Source organism: Python bivittatus, unplaced genomic scaffold (assembly GCF_059951505.1).
Source record: "Python bivittatus isolate LINGU-HERP-01145 unplaced genomic scaffold, Pbiv_v1 ctg000190_np1212, whole genome shotgun sequence".
Taxonomy (NCBI): domain Eukaryota; kingdom Metazoa; phylum Chordata; class Lepidosauria; order Squamata; family Pythonidae; genus Python; species Python bivittatus.
Genome location: NW_028277042.1, coordinates 9,549,525 through 9,576,257, shown reverse-complemented (window position 1 = coordinate 9,576,257; position 26,733 = coordinate 9,549,525). Strand labels below are relative to the sequence as shown.

The 26,733-nt window shown below is 37.3% G+C and overlaps 1 protein-coding gene across 2 annotated transcripts in view; it reads left to right on the top strand.

Annotated features, from left to right (window-relative positions):
• The window catches only part of CDH11 (cadherin 11), a 108,651-nt gene extending 82,664 nt beyond the window's left edge, over window positions 1-25,987 (top strand). For both annotated transcript variants that reach the window (XM_088136007.1, XM_088136005.1), the window contains 7 exons: window positions 1,524-1,711; window positions 4,347-4,600; window positions 6,564-6,700; window positions 9,034-9,155; window positions 10,404-10,521; window positions 21,638-21,889; window positions 24,642-25,987. In XM_088136007.1, the coding sequence (XP_087992133.1) occupies window positions 1,524-1,711; window positions 4,347-4,600; window positions 6,564-6,700; window positions 9,034-9,155; window positions 10,404-10,521; window positions 21,638-21,889; window positions 24,642-25,138 (1,568 nt within the window). In that variant the 3' untranslated portion in view covers window positions 25,139-25,987. The remainder of the gene's footprint in view (window positions 1-1,523; window positions 1,712-4,346; window positions 4,601-6,563; window positions 6,701-9,033; window positions 9,156-10,403; window positions 10,522-21,637; window positions 21,890-24,641) is intronic.
• The last annotated feature ends 746 nt before the right edge of the window (window positions 25,988-26,733 follow it).

Here is a 26,733-nt window from a genome sequence, read left to right as displayed (position 1 = left end):
GGAGATTTAACCCTTCTTAAATACGCAGGCAAACAGAAGGCATCCACAGATGGGGGTATTTTATGAATGAAAATGATTACATTATATAAATACCCAAAGTCATGCACAATCCCCAGTGCTGCACAGCATGTCACCAATTATATCATCAAGCAGTCATTAGAACTGCATTTATAAGGTACTACTACTTGGGCTTTGCCACAATCCAGATTGCACCTCACTCTCAACGAGACAAGCAAACCAGTCAGATCAGTTGTACCTTCACGAGGTGATCCTCTAAATACCTACAAACCAGTCCAATTAGGTCTTTACATGTTAAACCAATACCATGATTTGTATCCTAAAATCTACTTGATGCCCGTGCAGCACCCACTATATAGGCATCATATGAGTGTGTGGATTTTGACATATTATTGGAAAAAAGTGAAATGAACAAACAATCACCCATCCCTAATTTTCATGATAATCAGAGTGTTGTCTTAAAATTTTTGGGTATAGCATTGTTTTCAGTGTTCCAGCGAATGGAAATGTGTTGGGGAGCCAAGTATTGATCCAACTGATAATTTATAAGTATTAAATCATATTTGGATATGGCTTCCTCTATCTTAGGGGCCCAGGGAAATTGACTCCACATGCCAAGCTTATGTCCTGTGTATATAGTAAAAAGAAATACTGATCCTTTTATTTCAGTTTCCTTCAACTTTACTGCTGTTTTTAAGTGCTTTGTTCACAGCCTTTCCAGGCACTCCAACAATCTCAGACCTTCCTACCTACCTTCCTTCCTTCCTTCCTTCCTTCCTTCCTTCCTTCCTTCCTTCCTTCCTTCCTTCCTTCCTTCCTTCCTTCCTTCCTTCCTTCCTTCCTCCCCCTCTCCCTCCCTCCCTCCCTCCATTTTTTTAAAGTGCCAGCACTCTTTACAGTTTTGCATCTCCTGAGTTGTGTTCACAGTGCCCCTCATCTTAACTGGATTAATGAAATGGGTTAATGCGCTCCAGAAACTCCAGAAAGGGCCAAATGATTAGTGAATTCACTCTGAGACACATTTAGTTCAAAACAGATTTACATAAGCACAGACTTGAAATTTCATCTAGGTAGCAGTTGCATATTTTATTCTACCAAAGAAGAAGAAGAAGAAGCTGGAGAAAAAATGTGAGTAGAAAAGCAAGAACGTTCATTACAGAGCCTCCATAGAAGAAGGTAGAGCTATTTTATTTTAAGAAATGTATAAGGCCACCCAAGTCTATAATGACTCTGGGTGGAGTTTTGCCTTATAATCTGCCAAATTAGTATTTCTCTATTTTTTAATTAAACAGTTCCCTAGAAAAGTAAAGTGGGATGAGGCAAGAAACTAAAGTGCCAAGGGACATTTGGATGGATGAATTGTTGCCTGTATCTGACCTAGAATCTCTGAATGTCAGTGTCTATTTCTTGTGCTACTTTTTGCACATCTTGATGAAGTCAATAAAACAAACACTCCTAAAGGAATTAACAATAGCTTATTTATTGATAAGCACTGTTTTGCCTAGGTGTTTATCAGATGTCAATATCAGAAGCATCCGTTCCTGGGGAGGAAGCTGGAAGAGTAAAAGCCAAAGATCCAGACATTGGAGAAAATGGTTTAGTAACTTACAACATCATTGATGGCGATGGTATAGAAATGTTTGAAATCACAACAGATTATGAGACTCAGGAAGGGGTTGTGAAGCTTAAGAAGGTAAGAAATGCATTCCTTTTATTCCTTAATGGATAATATACTTCATTTTCTTTCCATGCCTCATGGAACATATAATAGCTATAGATTATCACTCATGGTAAGAATATCAGAGCAAATGCACTTTGGGATAATTTGTTTATGAAGCTATGATTAACTTCTAGCATCCCATTTTACTCTTATCTCCTAAGGCCTGGAGCCAGAATGAAAGGAAAGAGATTATAAAAATAAAGCATTGATGCATTGAAGCTCCTTAACATCATTTTAAAGTGAAGAAAAGTACATTATTCTTTTACTGATCCCCCCTTGAGAAATCAACACCGTTCACTCTTCAAAGCATATTGCATATTAACTTGGAAATAAATGAAGGGGATTGCCTTAGTTATAATGAAGCATTTATTTTCAAGCTGGCAGGACAGTGTGAATTTCCAGATAATGTGAAAATTACAAGGGATTTCTTTTGTGTATGCAGGCTTTTTCCTGAGGAAAACTTAATTTTGGCTGTCAGTATTTCTTCTGAATGCAATCTCTGTTGACAGAAAAAAATAAGGGGGAAAATAAGAGGGGGAAATAAAGCAGACATGGGATGATCAGCACTGTGTTTCCATCAGGCACTTCAGCAAAAGCCACTTTTTGGTTTCAGCTCACTATTCCAAAATATTTTTTCTTTCATTACACAGCCAATATCACCAAGCTGAACATTGTATGCAAAACTGAAATGGAAGCTGCAGGACTCAGTTTCATTAAAGCCAATGACTTTGCCAACCCTGCAGAATTGATCGGTGTTTCTGTATGTTTGGGGGTTGTTCTATAGTACTCAATTAGGGCATTATACCAACCTATAAAGGTCTAAGTTCCTAAAATCTAAGTTCCTCAAATCAATTATGCAATTCCTAGAAGTATCTCCAATGAAATTTTGAGGTTAGAAATAGGAACCGTACAGATAAGAGATCAGAATCTAGATTTTTAATTACTGGTTGAAATTAATGTTTATCCCAGTGTGGTCAATGTCCCTGATACACAAAGATAACTTCCAATCCATCTGGAGGACACCTATCACAGAGAGAGAGGGAGAGGGAGAGGGAGAGGGAGAGGGAGAGGGAGAGGGAGAGGGAGAGGGAGAGGGAGAGGGAGAGAAAATGGCTCTATATGTCTTCTCTAGTAAGGCAATGTGAAAGCAAAGCAGATACTGAAGAAGAAGAAAGGATTCTTGGCACAAGATGGCAGCAAGATATTAGTCTGGCACCTCGGCAACATAAGTCTTGGAGGTTCACCTTTACTACTAAGTAGATTACTGCTACAAATCTGAATATTTACTTATAGATTACTTGTGGGACCATGTCTTCCCTGTTGTATCTACCCATCCTGTGAGATCTAGGAGAAGAGGCATGTTCCAGGTCCTGTTTCTTAGGAAATGTCATCTGGTGGGTCCCCAGAGGAGAGTCTTTTTTTGTGCTCTCTGAAAATAATTTCTCCAGAGATTATACTTGCTTTGACCCTACTAGCTTTCTGTAAAGCCTTAAAAAGTTCAGAACAACTTACAATAATTATGCATGTAAGAGACTTATGTGCATGGATAAGTATATATGAAATGTGAGATGTGAAATCTGAATTTGATATCTATATTTCAAGTGGAATTTACCCCAGGTAGGACCAACTACATATCAGAATCTACAAACTGTTATCAAATGGAGCTCCCTGTTTTGCTTGAGTATGCTACATGAGCAATATTATCTCTAACGGCTCTAGGATTTGGGAGCATTTTGACCAGGCATTATTAACATGGGCATCCAGATTATAGCTTCCCTTATGGTATTTGTGCCTTAAATAATCTCAAAAATTAGGAGATGTTACCATGGTTTAGTTAACAGCAGTGTCTACCCTGTCAGCCCTCTGTAGTCAACCCTACCGAGATATTTACTTGTAATGTTAATAAGACTTTATTTATCCTTAAGGTTACATACTGGGCCTTGGAGATGCAGGAATGGTCATAAAACATCAGGTGTCCCTTAAATTCATGTTGTTCAATTCTGTTTTTGAATATTGGGCAGTAAAGAAATCATTTCAGCTTGCCTGCTTTACCTATAAATATGCATGATTCTGAAAATGCCATAATGTGACATACCATATTACCCAGAACAAAGATGATCCTAAATTTATGATACCTTGCATCCACACCCAAAAATAGTGTGTGTGTGGGGGGGGGGGACCCTGACCTGCCTCTAATAGTTGATTTTCATATTTTAAAGAAATATTGCTTAAGGAAAAAATAATCTTTTAAAATAAATATAGGAATTATGTGTGCAGGGGAAAACGGTACGAAAATAAAGTGGGTTTGGTTTCAGCAGATGGCAGCATCTGGCTAACTTTACCTAGTCTGGAAACTATGCAGGGTTGGTTCTGGTTAGTATTTTGATGGGAGATTATCAGAGAACCTCCAGGCTGGAGGCCAAACTGGGAAATTGAAAATCATCCTGGGAGAAGGCCAGTTATATAATGCTGATCAGAAAACTTCATGGATGGATCGATGAAGGCAGTAAGGATTGAACTCAACTCTAAGGAGGTTTATCTTTATTTTTTGTTGTTTGTAAAAACACCCTTAGAATGACACCTTCTCTTTCCCTTTTTTGTCCCCCAGCAACTTGATTATGAAACCAAAAGGACCTATAGTCTGAAGGTAGAGGCAGCCAACATCTATATTGACCCCAAATTCATCAGCAATGGACCATTCAAGGATACCGTGACTGTGAAAATTAATGTTGAGGATGCTGATGAACCACCCATGTTTTTAGCACCAATTTACATCCTTGAAGTGGAAGAGAATGCAGGGCCTGGTGCTCCAGTTGGACGGGTGCATGCCAAAGACCCTGATGCTAAAAACAGTCCTATAAGGTATGCTTGCAACAGGCAGCAATGGCTTAAAATGGAAAATGCTGCAAATCCCATCAGTGATAACTTGCAATACAATAATAATGTGAGATACTAAAATCGTATCTGCTCATTCCTCCTTAGTTACCAGGCATAGTAATTTCCAGGCATAGTTACTACCGTACTCAGTATGCATCTTAAGAAGAAAAAGTCTGATGATGTTGTGCAGAAACATAGAAATAACAGTGGAGGTTGGTGTGCATGAACTCACATACCTGTGGATATGCACTGCTTTTTATAATTATTTCTTATTTGCATACACAATAATGAAATTAAACAGTTAATATTTTAGCCCTAGTGCACTCTCAATGCCATCACTGGAATAGAGCTCAGAAGCATTACAGAGGCAAAAATCTCCAAGAGATGTATTTTTCAAGATACTTATCAACCATAATAAGGATTCAAGTGCATAAGAAAAGTCCAATTCCCAGAACTTCTGATCTGTGATATATCTAAGTAGATGGAAAGGGAAGAACTGACATTTGGAGCTCAGATTTTGTAAGAGGTATGATCCACCATCGTTCAGCCAAGCATTAATAAACTGGTCTAGGCAGACATGTGAACCCAGCACATATTGCTCTTTGCAACAACTAGAATTTCATTGTTGGAATACAAGTCGTTAACTCTTAGCTCCAAAATAGGATGATACATTTGCAGCAAACAAGCTAGTACCATTTCTATAAACTGGCCTGCTTCTAGAGATACATAGTTATTAAAACAGTTTCAATATTAACAGTGTTTAGGTGATTCCAACTGTTTTAAGATGACATTTGAAAAATATTAAAACAGATTGTGAGTAAGAACCTTCATGTAAGGTACTTGACAATTAAGTCACACAGAAAGGTGGGGAAATTGTGACATTGAATTATAACTCTCAGTGGTTGCAGCACAGTCAATGTGAACAATGCTAGAGGTGGAGTTCAAAAGCAACCAAGGAACAGAATAGCTGATGAAAATGAGACCTCTGCACCGAGTTCTTTCCCAGACCCTGCAACATGAATTATGCCTTACTCAGTGATATCATGTCATCACTTCACGGATTCCCTTGCTTCCACTAGGGGCAAACAATTATAGGGAGTATGTGGCAAGAAAGAACACTACACAGGATGCCCCTCTTATTGGCAACTGGAGCCCTGCATAGTTGGGAGAACAGGGTTTTACTTCTTGGCCTTGCCATCCTACGTCTACACATTAGACGAAGAGCTGAAGAAAGGAATTTGTTCTACAATGCATACATTCCTGCTGTGATTTAGAACTTTGCATCATACATCATTTCCTTTTATAGATTTGTTATCTGCGTTTTAATCAGGGGGTATTTATATTTTTATTGTTTTTATTGTCTTGGTTTTTAATTGTAAGTCACCCAGAGTCACCCTCTGGGGGAGATGGGCGGCATATAAACTTAACAATTAATTAATTAATTAATTAATTAATTAAATAAATAAATAAATAAGTAACATGTTTGGGAGTCCACATAAATAGACAATTCTCTCCTCTTCAGTTCTTCCCCATTGTGTACCAGCAAAGTTTTGAAGGGGGCATCAAAGGAGAGAATGGAAGGGGGGGGGGTCACATATTCATTCTGTGTAAAGACCTTTGCTCATCTGGGGATACAAGGAGAGTTTCTACACCCATTGAATAGTTGAATAGTTTTACCTTAATAAATAGTTCTTACTATCAAAAACAAAGAAAAGCAAGATGTATATTACCCTTTATTCATATGTTGTTATTCCACATTACTAAGAAATAGCAATCCGTTTCCATTTAGAAGTGATTTAGTAGCTCTAATTAATATTTTCATCTTGCTAAGCATGTTCCCACTAAGCTATTTTTAAAGTAATCTTTGCTACACTGTTTGGGAGACATTAAATGAGCTGAGGACAATGAACAATTCTCTTCTAATTACTTCATTTGCATCCCCTTTTAGATATTCAATTGATCGTCACACTGACCTCGACAGATACTTCAGCATCAGTCTAGAAGATGGTTCAATTACAACCACAAAGAAACTGGATAGGGAAGAAATAGCCTGGCACAATATTTCAGTGTTCGCATCAGAAGTTCGTAAGTGTTCAACAAAAACTGTTGTCCTATTCTGGTATGTGCCACACTCCCCGCTTTTGAAGAAGTGAAAGGTATTGGGATCCCAATATCGTTGGGACTGGTATTTCAACTACAGTCCCTTTCACCTTGGGTGAGATTTTACATTAGGCCTGCGGGGGTACCTCGGTTGGGTTGTAGCTTGAAATAAAAAGGTAGAATGCTGCTAGGCCTGTCTACTGATATGAATATACTGTATGTTCAGCAGTACACCATCCACTGAAACCCAGAATGATTCTGGGCACTGTTAGATGAAGATATTTTCTCCTATCCATTTCCTGATGTCAACAGGCATGAATATTTTGCAGAAACTGAACATGGTCTTCCCTCTTGAGTTTCTCATTACCGGGCAGAAGCCAGACTTAAGGGGGGGGGCAGGGTCTGAGATCTTTGCTCTCTGATTGGGCTTTCCCTGATGCCAAAGACCCACCCACCCCATATATTTTCCATCCTAATGTACTGAATAGGACTTAAAAAAAAAAAAGGCTTCCCAGAATGATAGTTTTGTAGCATTGGTCTGTATCATTTCTTAGAAATTCAAGTTCATTTTCCTTTAATGAACAAAAAGAGAAGGAGGGCAAGTATCAACAGTAAGTTCTGTCAAGTAATTACAACATGACTACATGACCATGGATGCAGTGTGATGATGTTGGACATGACTAAAATATGCATGCATCACAGCCAGTCAAACCAATCTTAGATGCAGGAATTATGTATCTCCAAAAATGAAGCAATTTAAAATAAGGCCATCCATTATTTTATATCAAGCCCATGGAGTTGATTCCATGCTTGATCGATATATTGCTCAATAACTCATTGCCACAAACTCATTTGGATTTCCACAAACCCAAGAGAGACAAAGAGGTAATTTTGGATGAAGCAAGCTCAGCGCATATTGTTGACTGCATGACATAGCAGTCACTTAATCTTTTTATCCTGTGGCCAGATCAATTTCTAGTTTGTGGTGGGGCAGGAAGAATAATTGTATGCTGATCATTAATCTGTCCATATGACCGAGCAGTCTCCAGTCAGCCAAAATGCACATCAGATTAGCCAAATCATCAGTGTTCAGTTTCAACTGTACAATTTTTAGGCTTCCTCTGGACGATGCTAGAACTGGAAGTTGTGCAGCCAGAGATCCAGGATATAGGTATCTGATAATATGTTTATTGTAAGTACTATGCAAGGCATTAAGAAAGAACCCTGGCAACCTTCCAGCATAAAAAGGACATTCTATTTATAGCTGAATTCAAGGCTTAATTTTTGTACCTTTTTCTTCTGACCACAAGGTGCAATGGGCTTGAGGCCCCCCACTTCGGAGTGGGAGAAAGGGCTTCTACCTGTCCCTTGTTATGGTAATGGGCTAGTCTGATTTCATGCTGCTTATTTCTGACCTTGCCAAACTAGAAATCATGCCAATCTTAAATTCAAATATTAATGAGCAGAGCTTTAAAAAAACTATCCAATTGACATGGTCTATTAATGAGATGGTCTGATGATCAGAACTCATTAATTCTGATGCCATTTAACCAACTTTAGTTAATACTGAGAAAGTCAATGGTCATGTTTGGATCATACAGATGTACCAAATATTCCCTTTGCTGGGCAGTTGACCCTGGCAGTGCATAAACTTTCCTTTCCTTTCCTTTCCTTTCCTTTCCTTTCCTTTCCTTTCCTTTCCTTTCCTTTCCTTTCCTTTCCTTTCCTTTCCTTTCCTTTCCTTTCCTTTCCTTTCCTTTCCTTTCCTTTCCTTTCCTTTCCTTTCCTTTCCTTTCCTTTCCTTTCCTTTCCTCTTCCTGTTTTGTTTTATAATTTTTATATAAAATATCTCAGTCCATGCAGAAAGGGGGTTGTACCCTTTGCATTCAACCTATTTTTCTTTTCCTATATAGCCATGGGGGTGCAAGGTGGGTGAAAACCCAAACAACCACAAAGTTTGCAGAGATCCCTTTTTATGGGGCCTTTCTAGGAGTGTCTCTCTGCCACAGAGAGAAGAGTCTCATCACTTACTATCAGCCTGCATCAATCATTCAGATAACATGGTTAACTAGGAGAGATACCTTAGTCCCAAACAGAACCAGGGTTGTTTTTTCCTGTTTGTAGGCCAGGGTGTCATGTGAACAGAGTCACTGATAATCTAGGTGTCAGAGTTATTGCTCCCTGGGGACCACAGAGGAAAGTTGAGTAGGTCAAAGGCTGAGAAATTTGTTTTTCATCTCTGTGACATCCATGGTAGAGAAAACAGACAACTTTGTGCTTTGTGCTATTATGTTTTTCCTTCTGAATAACTATTGCAGATAATCGGCACCAGGAAGCCAAAGTTCCAGTAGCCATTAAAGTCCTTGACCTAAATGATAATGTCCCCAAGTTTAAAGAGCCCTACGAAGCTTTTCTATGTGAAAAACCCCAGACAAATAAGGTAACCATTTCCACTTTCTCTTTTTCACTCAAGAATGACCACTTTGGTTTCTCCAGACAGCCCCTAGACAGAAGGAAAAGCGGGAAAGGCAGGCCAGGACTTCTGCTGAGTTTAAATAAATAAATTAAATGTAATGATGAATTTGGAAACTTCCATGTTATGGGCCCTAAACCTGATAGCAACAGTCCAGCTTTAGCCGCTCTACTAAATCTGTTTCCTTTATTGGTAGTAGCAGCAGGAAGACTACCGTTACTATTTAACATACCTTAAAGACTATTATTACTGCTTTCCTTACTTTAAAGCATGAGGGATTCAGAATGTACTTTGGCTGAAGGTTTATTCTACAAAGCAGATCTCAACATGGAAAGTTTTATACTGGTATATTTTTTTGTGTTTTGCTTTCAATGCTGTTCTTTCTCTTGAGGATTCTGGGGTGATTGAATATGACCTCTGAGAGGAGAAGGAACTAGGCAGAATCCATCAAGTTTTCCAAATTTATAGATTCTGCTGGAGTAGCAGAAGCATGGTGGGGCATTCCTGCTTACAATGATTGCCATGGTAGACCAACACTTGTTCTCCTTACTTAGAGCTTAAGAGAAAGTCCTTCATATAATAGGAAAGCTGAAGCTGAAGAAAACATAGTAGTTATTCATCCATCTGTCATTAGGGAGGTGTAACTAGTTATAGGATACAAGTCCATTTTTTTTTCCTTCTTCCTCTTCAGTTCAACATGCACCCTATCATATTTCATAATAAAATCCTGCAGGATCAGAGAAAGTGTCTTAGCATTTGGTTTCATATGGCTGCCAACCAGATGTGTCCATGAGATCCAACAGCAGGACAAAGGCCTCTTCCTTTCCTAGTGCCTCTAAATAGTAGTACAGTTATGGAGCATACAGCAAACAAAACTTGTAGCTTTTCTGAATTCGTCCAAACCCCTTGTAAAATCACCTTAAATCATCACACTATGTTATTATTCTGTAAATTACATTTATGAACAGCTTCCAGTCTATAATTTTATTTTTCAGATTTGTCTATTTCTTCCAAAACCACTTTTTTCCTTGGGTTTTTCAATATGTATGGTACATGTTGTACTGAAGAGGGATTATGGGATGAATACTTATGGCTTTATACTCTATAACTATTCAATTTTTATTCAAGAATTTGCTTACCAAAAAAAAAAAAACAGTTGAGGGGGGAAGAGAGATTTCAAATGTATTGCATACTTACGAGTCCCTTTATTTCCAGCCACTAATTACAATTTTCGCAGAGGACAAAGATGATACAGCCAATGGCCCAAGATTCATCTTCCATTTACCACCTGAAATGATGCAGAAGCCCAATTTTACTCTCAGAGATAACCGAGGTTTGTACTTATATTCATTATATAGAATGGGAGGAAATAATTCCTCTTGTAGTTTTTTTCCTCAGTTGCCATGACTGATTTTCTGGGGATCTGACTTGGGGTGGGGAGAGGAACTGAGAGCTTTGCAAAGATGCATGAAATGCAACTAAATATCATAACAATTGCTCCAGTGTTTTGTCACCAGCACTCTTCTTGATAACTATATGAAATCTGTATGAAAAATGCAGTACAATTGCAAAGCACAGGGAGAACATTTTGATATGCACAATTCTGCTTTTTTTAAACATCTACAATTCTTGAAACATCCAACAGCTTGCCTTCTCAAATATTCATTAGCTGTAAAATGCAGAGAGCAGAATCTTTTGATTTGTTGATTATATGCAGGGGAGAGGGAAATTAGGTGTGACAGGATGTTCTGGGCAAGCCCTTTGAGGTAGGGAAAGTCAGGAAACAGACCCCACAAATCAGATTGGAAGTGTAGTTGTTTGATAAAGGTTATAGTAACAGAATCTTGAAAGCCAGACTGAGTGTTGCCCTTCCTTATACTGTAGCAAATTAGGAATCTGAGCTCTTTTTCACAATTTTGCTATTGCCCAGGCTTCATTGCTGCTTCTGCTTAGCTTCCCCAATGTCATCTCCATGGTTCTCTGCATTCTGCATCTAGATTCCAAGAAAGTATGAGGGAGTTCCATTGAGAAAACAATCAAAGAGTAACTTGGTACCTTTTTTAGCAGTAGACATACTGAGTGGAGTATTCTGTACCTGTAGTTCACACACAACTTATTTAGAGGGAAAAAACCTTGTGGACGTTCATAGCAACATGAAGGATCCTTGCCTTTATCTCTGTTGTTCTTACAAGAGGCACCTGACCTCTTTGTAGTCAGGAAATCATTGTAGGAATAGGAGATAGATAGGGAGATGGGAGATACTGAGATAGGGATGGATGGATGGATGGATGGATGGATGGATGGATGGATAGATAGATAGATAGATAGATAGATAGATAGATAGATAGATAGATAGATAGATAGATAGATAGATAGATAGATAGATAGATAGATAGATAGATAGCCTTCCCACTACTACAAGCACACCTTAAGAGTTTTGTAAAAAAAAGAAAGAAAAAGGACTATTGGCCACAGTCTTGCTAGGGTGCTAAGATAATCCATCACAAAGTAGAAATGGAATTCTCCCCCCTTCCCCAATTCATCTTAAATCATCTCCCTCCTTCATAAATGGGAGCACATTTGAAGTGGAGGAATATTTCATCACAAGACTTACAACTCATACGATTCTGTCCATGTCAAATCAAAATAAGTCCTACTTGATTCATTGTGGCTCAATCCCAGATTTGTGGTTATAGCCTTGCAGTTTAGGAACTGTTGGTCCCCAGCAATTTAAGGGCTAAAAGAGAAAAGTAACGCTTTTAATGAAGCCAGAGCTCAAAGATGCATTACTTGGCTGTTTTTCAATTGCGCTTTGAACAAGCTAGTTTCCAAATACTTTTTCCAAAGCACCCCCCTTGCAGATCATGGCCAGTGATAGACCTCATCCTCCCACACACAGCATTCCTAGAGGCCCTGTGGATTATAAAATCTATTCCAGAGCTTCCCCAATCTATTACAAAAACAATGATTCTATTTGAGCCAAAGTTATTCTATTAAAGTTATCACTGATTGTCATTTGGGAGCATCAGGTATGTTCCTTCTTTTCTTCCTTGCTCATCTTTGACTGATGGTACTTACTTCCTGTTGACACTAGATGCAAGATAGGCAGTCTTATGCTAAGAAGATAGCAAAGAACAATTGTAACATTGATCCAGTAGTATTTATTCTGCAATTTTAGAAGAGTTTGTGGTCTGAAGGCAAAAACCGGAAACACACAGTGAATTATATTTTATGTTTCCCATCTGATTCAAAATGAGTGTTTTTAAAAGTCTTTTAACATGTTCACCCCACATTAAACATGAAACCTTGGTCTTTTTGCTTGATTTTAGTTTTTTCAAAAATTCTTCATCGTGAACTTTAATTTCACTTTACTATTGCTGGAAAGTGTTAGAGAGGACACCTTTCAAATCAGGTATCTATTATCCATGTAGAGCAATCTAAATCTAACACAATCCAAAAATGAGAAACCAAGAGTATAAGACAAAGACAATCTTAATGTAAAATCCTGGAGGAAAAAATCTTAGTAGTAGTAGAAGATATTAGAGATCTAATCAATGCACATACACAAGAATGTGACATCAGGTGGCATTTTAAGGATTAGTATGTTTGTTACAGCAAAAGTGGTGTGGACTAAGCTATATGCATATATATTGAAGGTGGGATTATAGCAAGTGAGATCAGAGTGAAATTTCATGTAATTGTTACAAGCAGGGAAAACATCTATTCCATTGATATACAAATAGTTAATTGACACATTTAAGTTTTAAAACCTGTTATTTTGACTTAAGGCACAGGTGATAGAACTACAGTTCTCCATTTGTTACAGTTCAGCTGCTTCACACAATGGTTTCACGTTGATATTCCTGTGTTCAAAAGAGAACATGTTTCAGTTATCAGTTCTGGAAAGTTGACATGTCTTCGTTCCCTTATTATTTTGTCCATATTGCTACTTCTATATCAGAACTGCATCCATTTATTCTCATGCATAGAGGATGGCTAGTTTATCTTAGCTAGAGTATAGTCAGACTTTGCTGGAAAATGGTTGTATACAGTATATTACAATGAAAGATGAGGAAGTACATGAACCTTGACATTGTGGATGACACTACCAAGTTCTATAAGAGAGAAGAAACCTGAGGTATACAGATGTCCAATCTGTTAGATAGTCTGTTATTGCTGGTGAGTGGTTTGCTTTAAGATGGGCAGCTAATTGGTCAGTCAAGGAAAATGAGAGCAGCATACCATTATCCACAGGGACAGTAAAACATTGATGTGTTTGAATAGTTTATAATAAGATTTTCTGCCTTTTTCACTTCTAAGTTTTCCTGTTGTAAAAGATTCCTGGTACCAGTCTGACCTTGTTAATCCATTTCTTTTCTCTCTTTTTCACTGTGTTTTGTAGGATAGGCACTTTCTCTGAGATACCTTAACCAGGATAATCATTGTCTGAGACTATGGGGAACCTAGACTTGCTTAGTTTGTGTGTTTTGGGTTACAAATTATAAATATCTTACCAGGATTCTTGAGGTACAATTTTACAGTTCTGGCCTTGAACCTGGCAAAATTCCTTTCTCACCTTGAGTAATTCCATCTGGTGTTCTACTATGGGATCCAAGGACAACCACCTATCATATATGGGATTATAGAGTTGTTTTTGAGGTTCTTGAATATGATCCCTCTTTTTTCTGCAGTGGGATGCTAAGGATGCCAAGAAATGCCCACCCTTGCTCTAGTTCATCAAAGATGTTTAGTATATGTGGAGATATGCTAGACAGGTCAAACAATAGCACTTATGAATGCAGGAATTTGTGTGTGGTTCATTATAAGGTTGTATTGAACCAGAATAAGAGTTCAAGGATTTTCTGTGGTGACCAGTGGTGACTTGTGCTCACTAAAACAATTTGCTTTCTTAAAAAAAGAAATCACAACAACAATTTATTGCTTATTTGGGAGAATTTTCTGCTAAGTGCACAACCAGATCATAAAACTCGGTGTGGAACCTGAACCTGGTGCCTTTTTCATACCTCTCTTTATATCACAGTTCAGAAAATACAGATGATCCAGAATCAACTTGTAAAAACTGAGAGGCAAGTTACCGTGCTGGTTTCTTCACAAGCAATGGTTAAAGAAACTATGACTTAGAAAAATGTATGGATGAAATCAATGTGATCAACTCCAGTTATAGAAAAGACTTCACAAAGAAGTTCATCAGAGGCTAGGCATCGGAATATATATTCAAATTTTTAGAACTGTGCATCACTAGTTCTTACACAAATTCTAAAAAATACATACTTATTCAATTGAAGCATGCTCTTGTTGTTACCCTATTATATATTCTGTTCCAGCCCTTTTCCTCAACCATTTATACCAATTATTTTTTTCTCTATCAAGGGGGGTAGGAGTGGGATCTTCAGCCACTTGACAAATTTATTAAGATAGTCATGTAATTTTTGAGAGATGGGTGTGAATTCTCAGCATCATTATTTTAATTCTGTATGTGCATATGCATATATTGGTAAAAAGGCTGAAAAAAATAGCAGGAAATGTTCCAGCAAGCAATCTTTTTTGTTTCCTATGACAGACTGTCTTGTTATTTGGCAAGTCAAATAATCTAAAATTTCTCTCCCTTCCCCTCATTTGTAAATCAGAATATTCTTGTATTATGCTTCCAGATTCTTACTGAATTTATAGGAATGTTTTGTTTGCTCGTTTAGTAGATTTATGAATTGTTGAGGCCAGTTAAAGCTTAGGCCCCTGCTGGGACTTTTCAGGTGAATACCTTCCTAAATGAAGCAAGTGTGCATATGTGGGTTTTTTTTTTTTTTAACATATCTCTTAAGAGTAATTATATATCGTAATAATCCAAAAGTCACACTTCATATTCATATTTCATAGGAGTTAATAGGCTAAGCCTGTGTTTTACATCCATTTTCTACAGAAAATATGAAATAATGATTTATTTTATGCTGTGATAAAGCCTGTGTGTGTGTGTGTACATGTGTGTGTGTACGTGCATACCAGGTTAATAAAAATACTCTCATTCACATCTCTCCATTTCCATTTAGCCTCCTTCTAGCACAAATCAATAAGGCTATACAAAAGTCCTACTCAGAGATCAGGTTCATAGTTCAATAGACTCTTCAAATCAAAGGGACTTTCCTAATCAGATTGACAACTCAGACTGAATCCCTGAATTGTATTGGAAGGGGTGTGTGTGTGTGTGTGTAAGTATATGGACAATCAAATCCACCCTATTCGATACTTTGAATCAAAGCTTCTACTTGTTTGGTTTTCCCAATTGATTCAAATCATCATAGTAACTAACTGAATCAACTGGATGTTTCTAATTTGTCAGAACCAATCTGAACATTCCTACTGGTAAGTATCATGGGAAGATGTTTTACATCGAATCAGATAAATAATGGGACAACCTTGCATGGGTTTCATGCACTTTTCAGAGATCAAATGCTTTGAAATTAAAGAATTTCACCTCCAGCTATCAATAGCTTCAGGATTGAACAGCCATCCCACCTCACTTCCCAATTAGGAAACTGCAAATGGTACATATAAGGGAGGGGTGGCTTAGATAAAGCTTAGCTTCTGATTGAGTGCTTCATGTAAACAAACATGGAAATATTCAAAGCATTGCTAATTTAGCTGGTAAAACCCACTGAAAACATCTGATGAATCTGATGAAGTAAGCTGCAGCTCATGATAGTTTATGCTTTTTAATAGCATTAGTTGGAAAAGATGCTTCCAGACTCCTTCTGATTTTGGGCTACCAAAGACTAATGCAGTTCTCCTCATGCAATGAAAACATGAGAAATTTGCCTACCAGAATTTTCTTTGGGAAAATTCTAGGAATCCACACAAAAAGAAAGTAGGTCAGCTCCTTATGTTGATCTGTTGCCAGGGCAACCTAAATTATTCAGTGGCACAATTCATAGAAACCATAGAGCTGGAGGGCTTTTTAAGCTAGAAGGCTTTTTAAACTATCTAGACCAACACCCTGCCTCACAGAAGCAGTTCCAGAGCTATAGTAACCCCCACAAATGGCTATCCTGTCTCTGCCTGAAGGTATTTTTTAATATATATTTTTAATTGAACATTTGGGGGGAAATATATATATATATATATATATATATATATATATATATATATATGTATTTTTGTTTATATATATAAATAAACAGCAGGAAAAGACAAAAAGAAAGTGAAGGAATAGAATCAAATAAATAAACAGGGGATTTGCAAATGTGTTAAAATTATAATTTTCCAGTATTCTAATAAGTGATTAGAGATAACTTTGCTTGAAGACCTTCACTGAAGGAAACCCTAAGAGCTCTCTAATTTAATTCATTGCTTATCCACTTTGTTGGTCCAACAGTATTTTTCATTTCTGTAACAAACCTATTAAACTATTTTTACTCTTTCATTAATTGATTGAAAGATAATTCATGGAACCTTCAAAAATAAATACCTTGTACCATGACAGCTGTATGATTGTAGCATTTATTTTTAACTTAGTTAATTGATGGGAATGAAGATCAATGCAATGCCTTGACTATTGAGAATCTAGAATTGCACTAGATGTAAGTTATATCTGAGAGTTAGTTATAGGAAATCACACACAAGTAGAACTGAGTGCAGATGGTCTTTGAAAATTCTCTACCACATTTCTGGGCAAAGAAATTGAGTGGACGCCTTCTTCAAATTTCTCCAGGGGAAGGATAAATTTTCCAACAATTTCTTAATGGCTAGATTCCCCCTTATGATCACTACCAAAAATCCCCATAGGGGAAGTTGTGGGAAGTTGCTGGAGAAATTGTTATACAGTGATACATCTGATATTCACTCATACCTCTTGAACCAGCAACTAAGTAAATAATTGCTAAAACACTATTCCCATAAGAATTTCTGAAATTCTCTTATTTGAAAGACATTTCTATACTAAATTCTCTGTTATCAACCTTGTCTTCCTATATCTTCAAATAGAACGGTCAATCCTCAGAGAAATCAGTAATGACCACCCCTTAACAGGATGAAATTATTGTGTGAATCAGACCTTAAATTTAATATTTAAGCTTTCTCTTGTGACTTAAAAAAAGGTAGTATATATTCATAGGCTATTGAAACTCTTGTTTTACTGACCTTCAAAGTTCTTTGCTACTTTTCTGCTTTCTGCATGACTACCATCAATTATATTAGGTCTGGTCTGAAGAATTGCATTTCTCCTCTTGTATAACACATAGTAAATACAACTATCTATAATGGCCTTTCCTTGGTTCACTCTAAAAACAAGCATACAAAAACGAATACTTCAGTGACAACAAAACAACCAGAGGTAGTTTTCCAGAGTTTTCAGAGGAAAACTAAAGGTGAGAAAATAAAAGTTTGCAGGTCTAATGCACAATAAATATATAGTAATAAATAGAAAAAACAGCAACCAATATAGAAAGAAATCCAAACCCTCAACCTAAAAAAGAGGACATTTTCAAATTTTCAGCTGTAGGAAATGAACATTTTCCTTCCTTTCTCTCTTCTCCATCAACACATTCAGAGTGAAATCAGGTAGTCAAGTTGGTGTAGAATTTTGAGGGAGCAAGAATTATAAAACAGTTGTAAAATGTTGATCGAATCTGGAACTGTACATTACCATTCAGTGTTTGATATCAGAAAGCCTGAAGCTAAGCAGAAGGGGAGAAAGGGAAAGAAAGCTGAAAATGTGTCTTGGCATTGTCTGTCATATTATCCTGTTAAAATAATACATTCTTGTTTTTGAAACCAGACAATGGAAGAACTACAAACCAGAACAAGACTCCCCAAATATCGGTAGAATTGACCCCTATGAAACAATAAGTTCAAGCTTGTGGAATAGCCCAGGCATATTCTTTTATCAATTTGGGCATGGACATATCCAATAAAATGACAGGAAGAAAAAGAGAAGATACAAAAATCCACAAATGATCTATAAAAAGCTACTATAACAGTAAATGCAAATGTCTCTGTAAAGGTGATTTTTACTGACCCGATAGTTCACTGGTTCAGATAACAAGCTGATAATACATCCTTGATTTTCATTTTTTAACTAACACTGGAATATCTGTCACTTCCAATCATGCATCAAGCTTGTAGTTTTATTTACTCAAACCACTATGTGTGGTATCAGATATACATTGCTTGCAACTAAGTAAAACTCACAAGCCACTATAATGCAAAAACGTCTCTTGGGATATTCCCCATGCCCTTTCCAGGACAGTATTTCTGTTCTTTTTTACCCCAAAATAAAATAAAATAAAATAAAATAAAATAAAATAAAAAACACTGAAGAGTATCTACCCAGGATTTTATGATACTTATTGGACACAAAAGTATTCTTCCATGGAATTGTATGGAAAGTAAACGTCAATGCTATCTGAATGTAAATCTTCATAGTCTAGACTTTGGATAGGAGGTGAAAGAGAGAGAAGAAAAGGAGTGATGGAAAAACAGTGGGGGGTGGGGCTTTGCAATTTTCACTTTAATTCCACCCAATTTCCCTGCTTCAGTCCCACCAACTCAAAGACTTGATATTGTACGTTAAGCAAAACAATGATAAATCACTCCCACTGTTTTGTGGGAAAGTACGAATAATGTGATAGACTGAAAAAGAAAGAAACAAATCCCATGCCATTTTAATTTTAGCTTTCATAGAAATCAAAACTCTGATAACGCAGAATCCTGATTGGCATAGTAGCCGGTACATGCTGAACTGCATACATGGTGGTTTTTATTCTGCAGACAGTTCTATGAGCAGGAGGAAAATCATTTAAGGAAGATGAGCAGCTGTTGAGGCTTCACCACAGTCTCACCTAGGCCCCTTAATTGAACAGCTCGTAGTCCGTGGTCTGAATGCAAAACCTCGACATGAGTGACCAGTTCGGATCTCACTCACTTTCCTGCCTGCTGTGTGAAAGAGAAGGTAACATCTGCAGTTTAGAACAGGAACAGGCGTGAGAATGAAAAAAAACGTGTATCCTCACTGATTTTTGACGCTAGCCCCAGTCCCTTTCCTGTGCCCTTCTACAGATTACTCCTCAGGAAATTCAGTCCTCAGGGCTGACCTTCCTGGTATAAGAAAAGCTCATGTTGTATAAGGTAGCTACTTACGATCCAGGAAACTCCACTGGTACAAACTTTCAGCTAGATCAGGAAGTGCTTCGTCCCTAGTGTGACTTTGAGCTTAAAATACTTTGCAAGACTGGCCACGCAGTGCCAATTATATTTACCTAGAAGTAGCTCCTACTGAGCTCAATGGGACTTCCAGGTAAATGTATTTACAATTATAGCCTTGTGTTATTTTGATGACATCTTGTTCCTAAAGTGGCCAGTTTAACACACACGCACACACATGGAGTCTTAGCAGAATCTTTTCAGAGAAAGAATATGGACATATTTAATACTAGCCTGGTACTGATAAAATTATCACATCTGATTATAATCCAGACCTGGGTTGGAAAAATATACAGTAGGGTTTGGCTTGCACACCCCTGTTTGAAACAGTAAGTAAAGGCATAGGAAATGATAGCATTAGAAATTAGTTTCCGCACTGAGCTAAATTTAGTTTCTGGGCTGGTTTTGTTGGAACTCTGCCCGGTGACATTATGTCTGGATATGTGCCATTTCTTTCATGTGCTTAAACAGCAAAATATCTGCTAAAAGCAATACACAGGAAATATAAAGGGGAGAAATGTTGACAACTACATTTATCTAGGTGTTTAGTTCCATTGCGAAGGAGCACATAAGCCTTTATCATTTTTACTACTTCTCATACAATGAAGTCTTATTCGAGGCAAGCTTAACTTCTGGCACATACATGGCTCTATCCACGGTGTTTTCTTGGCAATAGTATAGGAGTGATTTGTTACAACCATCTTCCAGATTTTTTTTTTTTCTTTTTGCAACTTCCCAGGCTGGTCTACTTCCAGATTACATGCAGCTATCCTGAATACATTCGACTGAATAAACAAAGCAAATGATAAAATAATACCCTGAACTTCAGTGGTGACATCCTATGAGATGAATTGATGGATTGAGTTTTTTTAATTGTGCCACAATCTAACAGACTCGGTGGCTTACAAATGCAATAGAAACCCAATACAATAAACAAAAATACAAGCAAGGCTAAAAACCATAAAACATACAATGCTAAAGGAGTGTTATGACCCAAACACTCTTCAGAAGAGCTCAGTCTACAACATCTTTCAGAAGTTGGCCAAGGTTGGAGCAGTTCTATATTCTATGTAGAGGGACACAACTTAACACAAAAAGGATGCCTCAAATTGCCTAGAAATGTTTTATGATCATTTCCTTTATGGGAGCCACCATGTTGAGATAAAAGCTTTTTCAGACCACCACCATTAAAAAAAAATGTTATTTTTAAATTATTTTAAAATTTATTTTTATTTTGGCTGATACAAAATGGACAATCCATTGTACGTTTGTGTACTACCACTAATACATGGTCAACAAGTATAAAGAGGTATACGTTTCTGGACAAAGTAAGAGTTGGGTTTGTAGGACGTGGAATTTGTATTTCATGGAATTCTGATCAGTATGGGTTTAAGGAAGAAATCCACATACTTAGGACAGAGAATACTTGCTTTAAATACAGAAGATCACACATTCAATCCAAGTCCAGTTTTAGGGAAGAAAATTTGCTCTAGAATTTCTTTCCAAGGACTTAAAAAAAAAAAAAGGCAAATCTTTATAGGTAGTTTTTTCCCCCTGCTTATTGTTGTCCTTGAACATGTTGAAGTGGCAAAAGGGTATGCATGTATGAGAATCCCCTTTCTTTTAGGTAGAATTATCTCTCCAACAAACTGTTCCCTACCCTCACTTTAATCCCAAGAGAAGATATTATGTAATGGTATGTGGGAATGACTGTGGGAGACAGGAGGAAGAGCTGCAGATTAGAAAATGGTCAGATAAGAGGCAGCTGAGCCCACTGAAGTAATGGGGGTGTGGCAAACATCTCAGAAGGGACCCTCCCTAGTTTCCTGGGCTGTAAAGGTGAGGGGGGAGAGATGTACTTTCAGACTTGCAAGATTCTGCTAATGTAGCCTTACAATAAAGATAAAAGTGGTACTTCTGGGTATGCTTCATGTCTGGACTGCCTTGCAAGGCTGACACATTATGAGGGAACTCCTTTTATTGGGGTGGTTTATTAGTGGTATTACTGTGAACCAGGATAACATGTGGCTCAAGCTTATCTTCAGACAATGTAAGTTCTTTTCAATAGTACCTTCTATTCTTAAATAACTGACATGACAAGAATATTAGGGTGCAGTGGGGAGTAGAAACCAGTTGAGCATGTATAAGAAGGCAGAGAATTCCTTTTTTTTTTTTTTTTGGGAAAGGCTTAATAATGAAAGAAAGGCAAATGATACCATTGTCTTATTTTAAAACAGATAACTCTGCAAGTGTTTATGCAAAACGCACAAGCTTCAGCCGACAAGTGCAAGATTCCTATATTCTGCCTATTGTGATAAGTGATGGTGGGAACCCACCTCAGAGCAGTACCAACATGCTTCCTATTCGAGTTTGCAGTTGTGACGGAAATGGTGGCGTGCTGTCTTGCAACCTAGAAGCCTACATCCTCAATGCTGGATTAAGCACCGGGGCTTTAATAGCAATCCTTGCTTGCATTGTGATATTGTTAGGTAAGGATATTTTAACTTCTTCCTCTCCCTCCCAAACACTTTACCTTCTCGATTCTCCTTCTTATGAATATGATCCAAGAACAGAAATGAAGTTGTAAGGCTCCTTTATAGCATTGTGAGGAGTTATAGTTCTCACAAACTACAGATGCGATGTGGAATGGGATCTAGACCAGTGTTTCTCAACCTTGGCAACTTTAAGATGTGTGGGCTTCAACTCTCAGAATTCTGGGAGTTGAAGTCTACATAGCTCAAAGCAGTCAAGGTTGAGAAGCACTACACCATTTCAAATGACAGCAAGTTTCTCTCCTGATCCACACCTCCCTTTTGGAGAAAGAAGCCCTAAAATACAGATTTGAAATTATTCTAGATTACAGCCATGATGACATCTCAATTTCTGTGGGTTAATTTGGGGGAGGGGATACAGCAATGAGAATCCCCCCTTCTTTTTCTTGAAATGAAATAACCCCAAAGTGAGTTTTGCTTTGTCTCACCTTCTATATATGATTTATTTATTTATTATAAATAAATAAATGTCTGATAATGAGACATAAGTTGAGATTCTTTTTCACTGTTGTTGATGATGCTTTGCATATTCTTTAACAATTTTGTGGAAGCTTTTCTTTTTCATATGTGTCTCTTGATGACCATCATTCTTTCCTGCCACTTTCATACGATGGCCCTTTGTATCTGAGGTATTACACTATGTGGCAATTTAAGGTATTGCACTAATCTAATATCCAGAAACTCTAGAGTTATAGTTCTTAGACTGCATGACCAAGGAAAGGACAAGTGTTAGGCTGAAACTTCATTTTCCTCTTAAAACATACCTTTACAGATAATGCTTGAGACATTGTACCATTTTAAAATGTTGCTGACTAAGATACCATGGAAAATTTAGAGAGGAAGATTTTGCTCAACTATTGCTTCCAATGGGGCTTAGAAATGGCTGTTTCATGGGTTTCTGGCTCAAACTGTTTACATTTATGTTATAAAACTTGTGGTAGGACATCTAAGAAATAAAGCATGCTTGGACAACTTCTATCCTATGTGCTGGTCTACGACCATAATAAATTGAATTGAACTTCTATCCTGGGAAAAAAAAGCGGGGGGGATTGTATAAATCAAAACATTTTCATCCAGGTTTCAAACAGATTTTCTTACAGAGATCCACATTCCTTACTTTTCAGATTTTCCATCTCTGTCACGCCGTTTCCAAAGGTTTATTGTTTCCCTTCTTGCATCAAGTTGTTCAACTTGGTTTTGTGAGGAAACCCCACTCCCAGACTCTCATTCCAGGCCACCAATACACTTTTCTCCTGTCTCAAAGCAAGATCTTCCAAAGTATGACCTGCTTCTACTCACGTAGGCAGAATGAGATTCCCTCAACCCTCCTTTGCAGAAGCAGGGAGAAGATATTACCTTCCTTAAGCCCCATATTTTAGCTTGGAAGTTCCCAAAAACTAGTACAGGTAACTTGAATCAGAGAGGATCTTCTGATAGAAAAGAACAGTTACTTGGGTAGATGATGGTAAATGTCTACTTCATATTGCACTAATGTTATTCTTTATTTCCTGTGAGCTTGTTATTATCTCCAATGCTTACTTTATCTAAGCAAACCTAGCTATTGTATTGAGTACATCTCAGATATTTTATGTGTACATCTTGGGACCTCTGTGAAGCAGTGTCTCCTATGTTGTTAGCAGATCCATCCCATCCTGTGATTTATCCCAAATTGATATTCTTTGTATCATTCTATGGGACATTCTTTTGAGAAGCTGCCTGTGATTTTAGTAGCACTACCTCCTTTGTGCATTACTACTTAACGTTAAGAATTTTACAATGGACAGAGTGATGATTTTTCTTAGTTACATGCTTATGTTATCTATCTACCCCACATATCGGGGCAAAGATGAAAGACACCAGTTAAAGGCATCCTTCTGGAAGATAGGTGGTAGCAACAGTAACTATCGAATATCTATACCAAGGCAGGAAGTCAGGGGTAGGAGGGTCCATCCACTAAGGTTCTGGAAGAAGAGTTTTGAGACTTCTAACCTCTCACCTTATGGGCTTAATCCTGCTGCTACAGATAGGTTTCCTCATCACACTAACCCATGGTTTGTTCAAGCATGGTTTATCGAATAAAATACAATTGGGTGGCTGTGAACAGTCAAACACATTTTGGCTTACCATGATGTAAAAATCCAGCCTGCAATAATACGTGACTTTTCTCGGGGACAAGCTGGAATTCAAATACATTTTCAAAATCTAGAACCTATCAGGCTCACAGTTGGAAGGTGGGGGTGGGAAGCTGGGCCCTGAAATTTTCTAGTTCCCTCCATTTTTCCTTCATCTCCTACATTTTCTGGTTAAATGGTTTGGGCCAGGCTGGCTCAAACAAGCAGCCTCCCCCCAATTCTTTTGCTGTCCCAAAGAATTCAGAGCCACCTATGAGCCTAGAACTATATGAAAAACCTATTATCTATGGATTAATTTTGGAATGTATTCTGAGTAGATGGATTCCAAAGACTGGCTTCAGTAACAGAACCACCTTTTATTCATGCAACAAAGGATGCAAGAGGTACTTCCATAAACATAGCTTTCTGTGTTTCCCCCCTTTCTTTTCATTAATAAAACAGAGCCTTCTTATTCAATCCAATATCTCTACACTTTATTCTCAGATTTATGAAGAACTAGGGCCTTTGTGTGTAATTATTGCCTTTTTTAAAAAAAAACAAATCTTCTCTTTCCTCAGTGATTGTTGTGCTATTTGTAACACTAAAACGTCAAAAGAAAGAGCCTCTCATTGTTTTTGAAGAAGAAGATGTACGGGAGAATATTATTACTTACGATGATGAAGGTGGTGGGGAAGAAGATACCGAAGCGTTTGACATTGCCACTTTGCAAAATCCTGATGGCATCAATGGATTTATTCCTCGTAAAGACATCAAGCCAGAATACCAGTATATGCCACGACCTGGACTTCGGCCAGCTCCAAACAGTGTTGACGTTGATGATTTTATCAACACAAGAATACAAGAAGCAGATAATGACCCAACAGCACCTCCTTATGACTCTATCCAGATCTATGGCTATGAAGGGAGAGGTTCAGTAGCCGGTTCACTTAGCTCATTAGAATCGGCAACAACGGATTCTGATCTAGACTATGACTATCTACAAAACTGGGGACCTCGTTTTAAGAAACTAGCAGATTTATATGGCTCCAAAGACACTTTTGAAGATGACTCTTAACAATAAAGTTATCAATTTGGCCTTAAGAACTGTGTCTAATGTGCTGAAAAAGAATTAAAAAAAATATTCAGAGGAAATGTAAGCAGGTATTTTTTAAACATAAAATGAAGAAAGGTTCATATTAAGCATTTAGGTTTGACGGGGAGGGCGTCCTTTGATGAAAAATGGACAGCAAAAGTGGGAAATACTGTGAAGTACCTTTCATGAAAACAAGGCAACAGAGAGGAGTTGGGTATCAACTTCGCTAGAAGGGGGAAATGATCTCTTATAAAATAATGATTAAAACATATTTAAGTGAAAGGAAATTCTAAATGTCATCTTAGAACTGAGGGGCAGTCTTTTTATGTACTCTGAACAGTTAAATCTTTTATGTCAAAGAAGCTTCCACAAATTAGAAAAAGATAACAGTTCTGAGCTGTAATTTCGCCTTAAACTATGGACACTCCCTACGTAGTGCATTTTTAAACTTGAAACATATAATATTCAGCCAGCTTAAACACATATGATATATGTACAGGACAATGTACAATTATAATGTCTCTTGAGCATCCAACTTGTTTCTGCTGACTCTTGTAAATCTTTTTGCTTATACTTTCATCTAATCTAATACGTGCCAGATATAAAACTCTGTCTTGTTGCAGTGGGAGAAGCCCTATTTCTATGTCATTTTTAAATGTATCTATTTGTACAATTTTAAAGTTCTTATTTTTAGTATACATACAAATATCAGTATTCTGACATGTAAGAAATGTTACATCACACTTATATTTTATGAACATTGTACTGTTGCTTTAATATGTGCTTCAATATACGAAGCAGACTTTGAAATAAAAGATTCTTTTTTACCACTTGCTTTGCTTCTTAAACATTGAAAAGGGAAACGTTTTTATTAAAAATGTACTACAGCAATGTTTTGAACTACCACATTTGTCTTTTAATAGCCCTATTTATTAGGTCTTTGTGGACTTATTTAATGTGCTATGTAATTACCTTAAATAAGTTTTTTAAAAAGGAAATACTGGGGACACCTATATTGAACTGGTAGATACTTGGTACTTTAAATACAAAATATTTTGGGAGTTAATTTAATTTAATTTTTTTCATCTAAATATTGTCCTATTATATCCATTTATCTTACCTCTCAAGAACCCCACATTCTTCTGCAGATGATTACAATACTATGTAATCAATTATCTATATTTTATTTCATACTTATTAAGCTGAAGATCCATTTTCAACTTCTGTAGCTGGCAAGGTATACCACTTTGGGTCTGACCCAATTTTGCATTACAGATCCATTAATGATTTTATGAGAGCCGCTTTGGTGCAGGCTAGAAACTGGGAGACTCTGAGTCCTAGTCCTGCCTAGGCACACAGCCAGATGGGTGACCTTGGGCCAGTCACTGTCTTTCAGCCCTAGGAAGGAGGCAATGGCAAACCACCTCTGAAATCTTGCCAAGAAAACTTCAGGGACTCGTCCAGACAGTTGCCAGGAGTCAAGACTGACTCAAAGGCAAACATGCAGAGACATACAGAAACAAAACATTTTATTTTGATTCCAGTACATGAGAACTATGTTAATTGGGACTTTGACA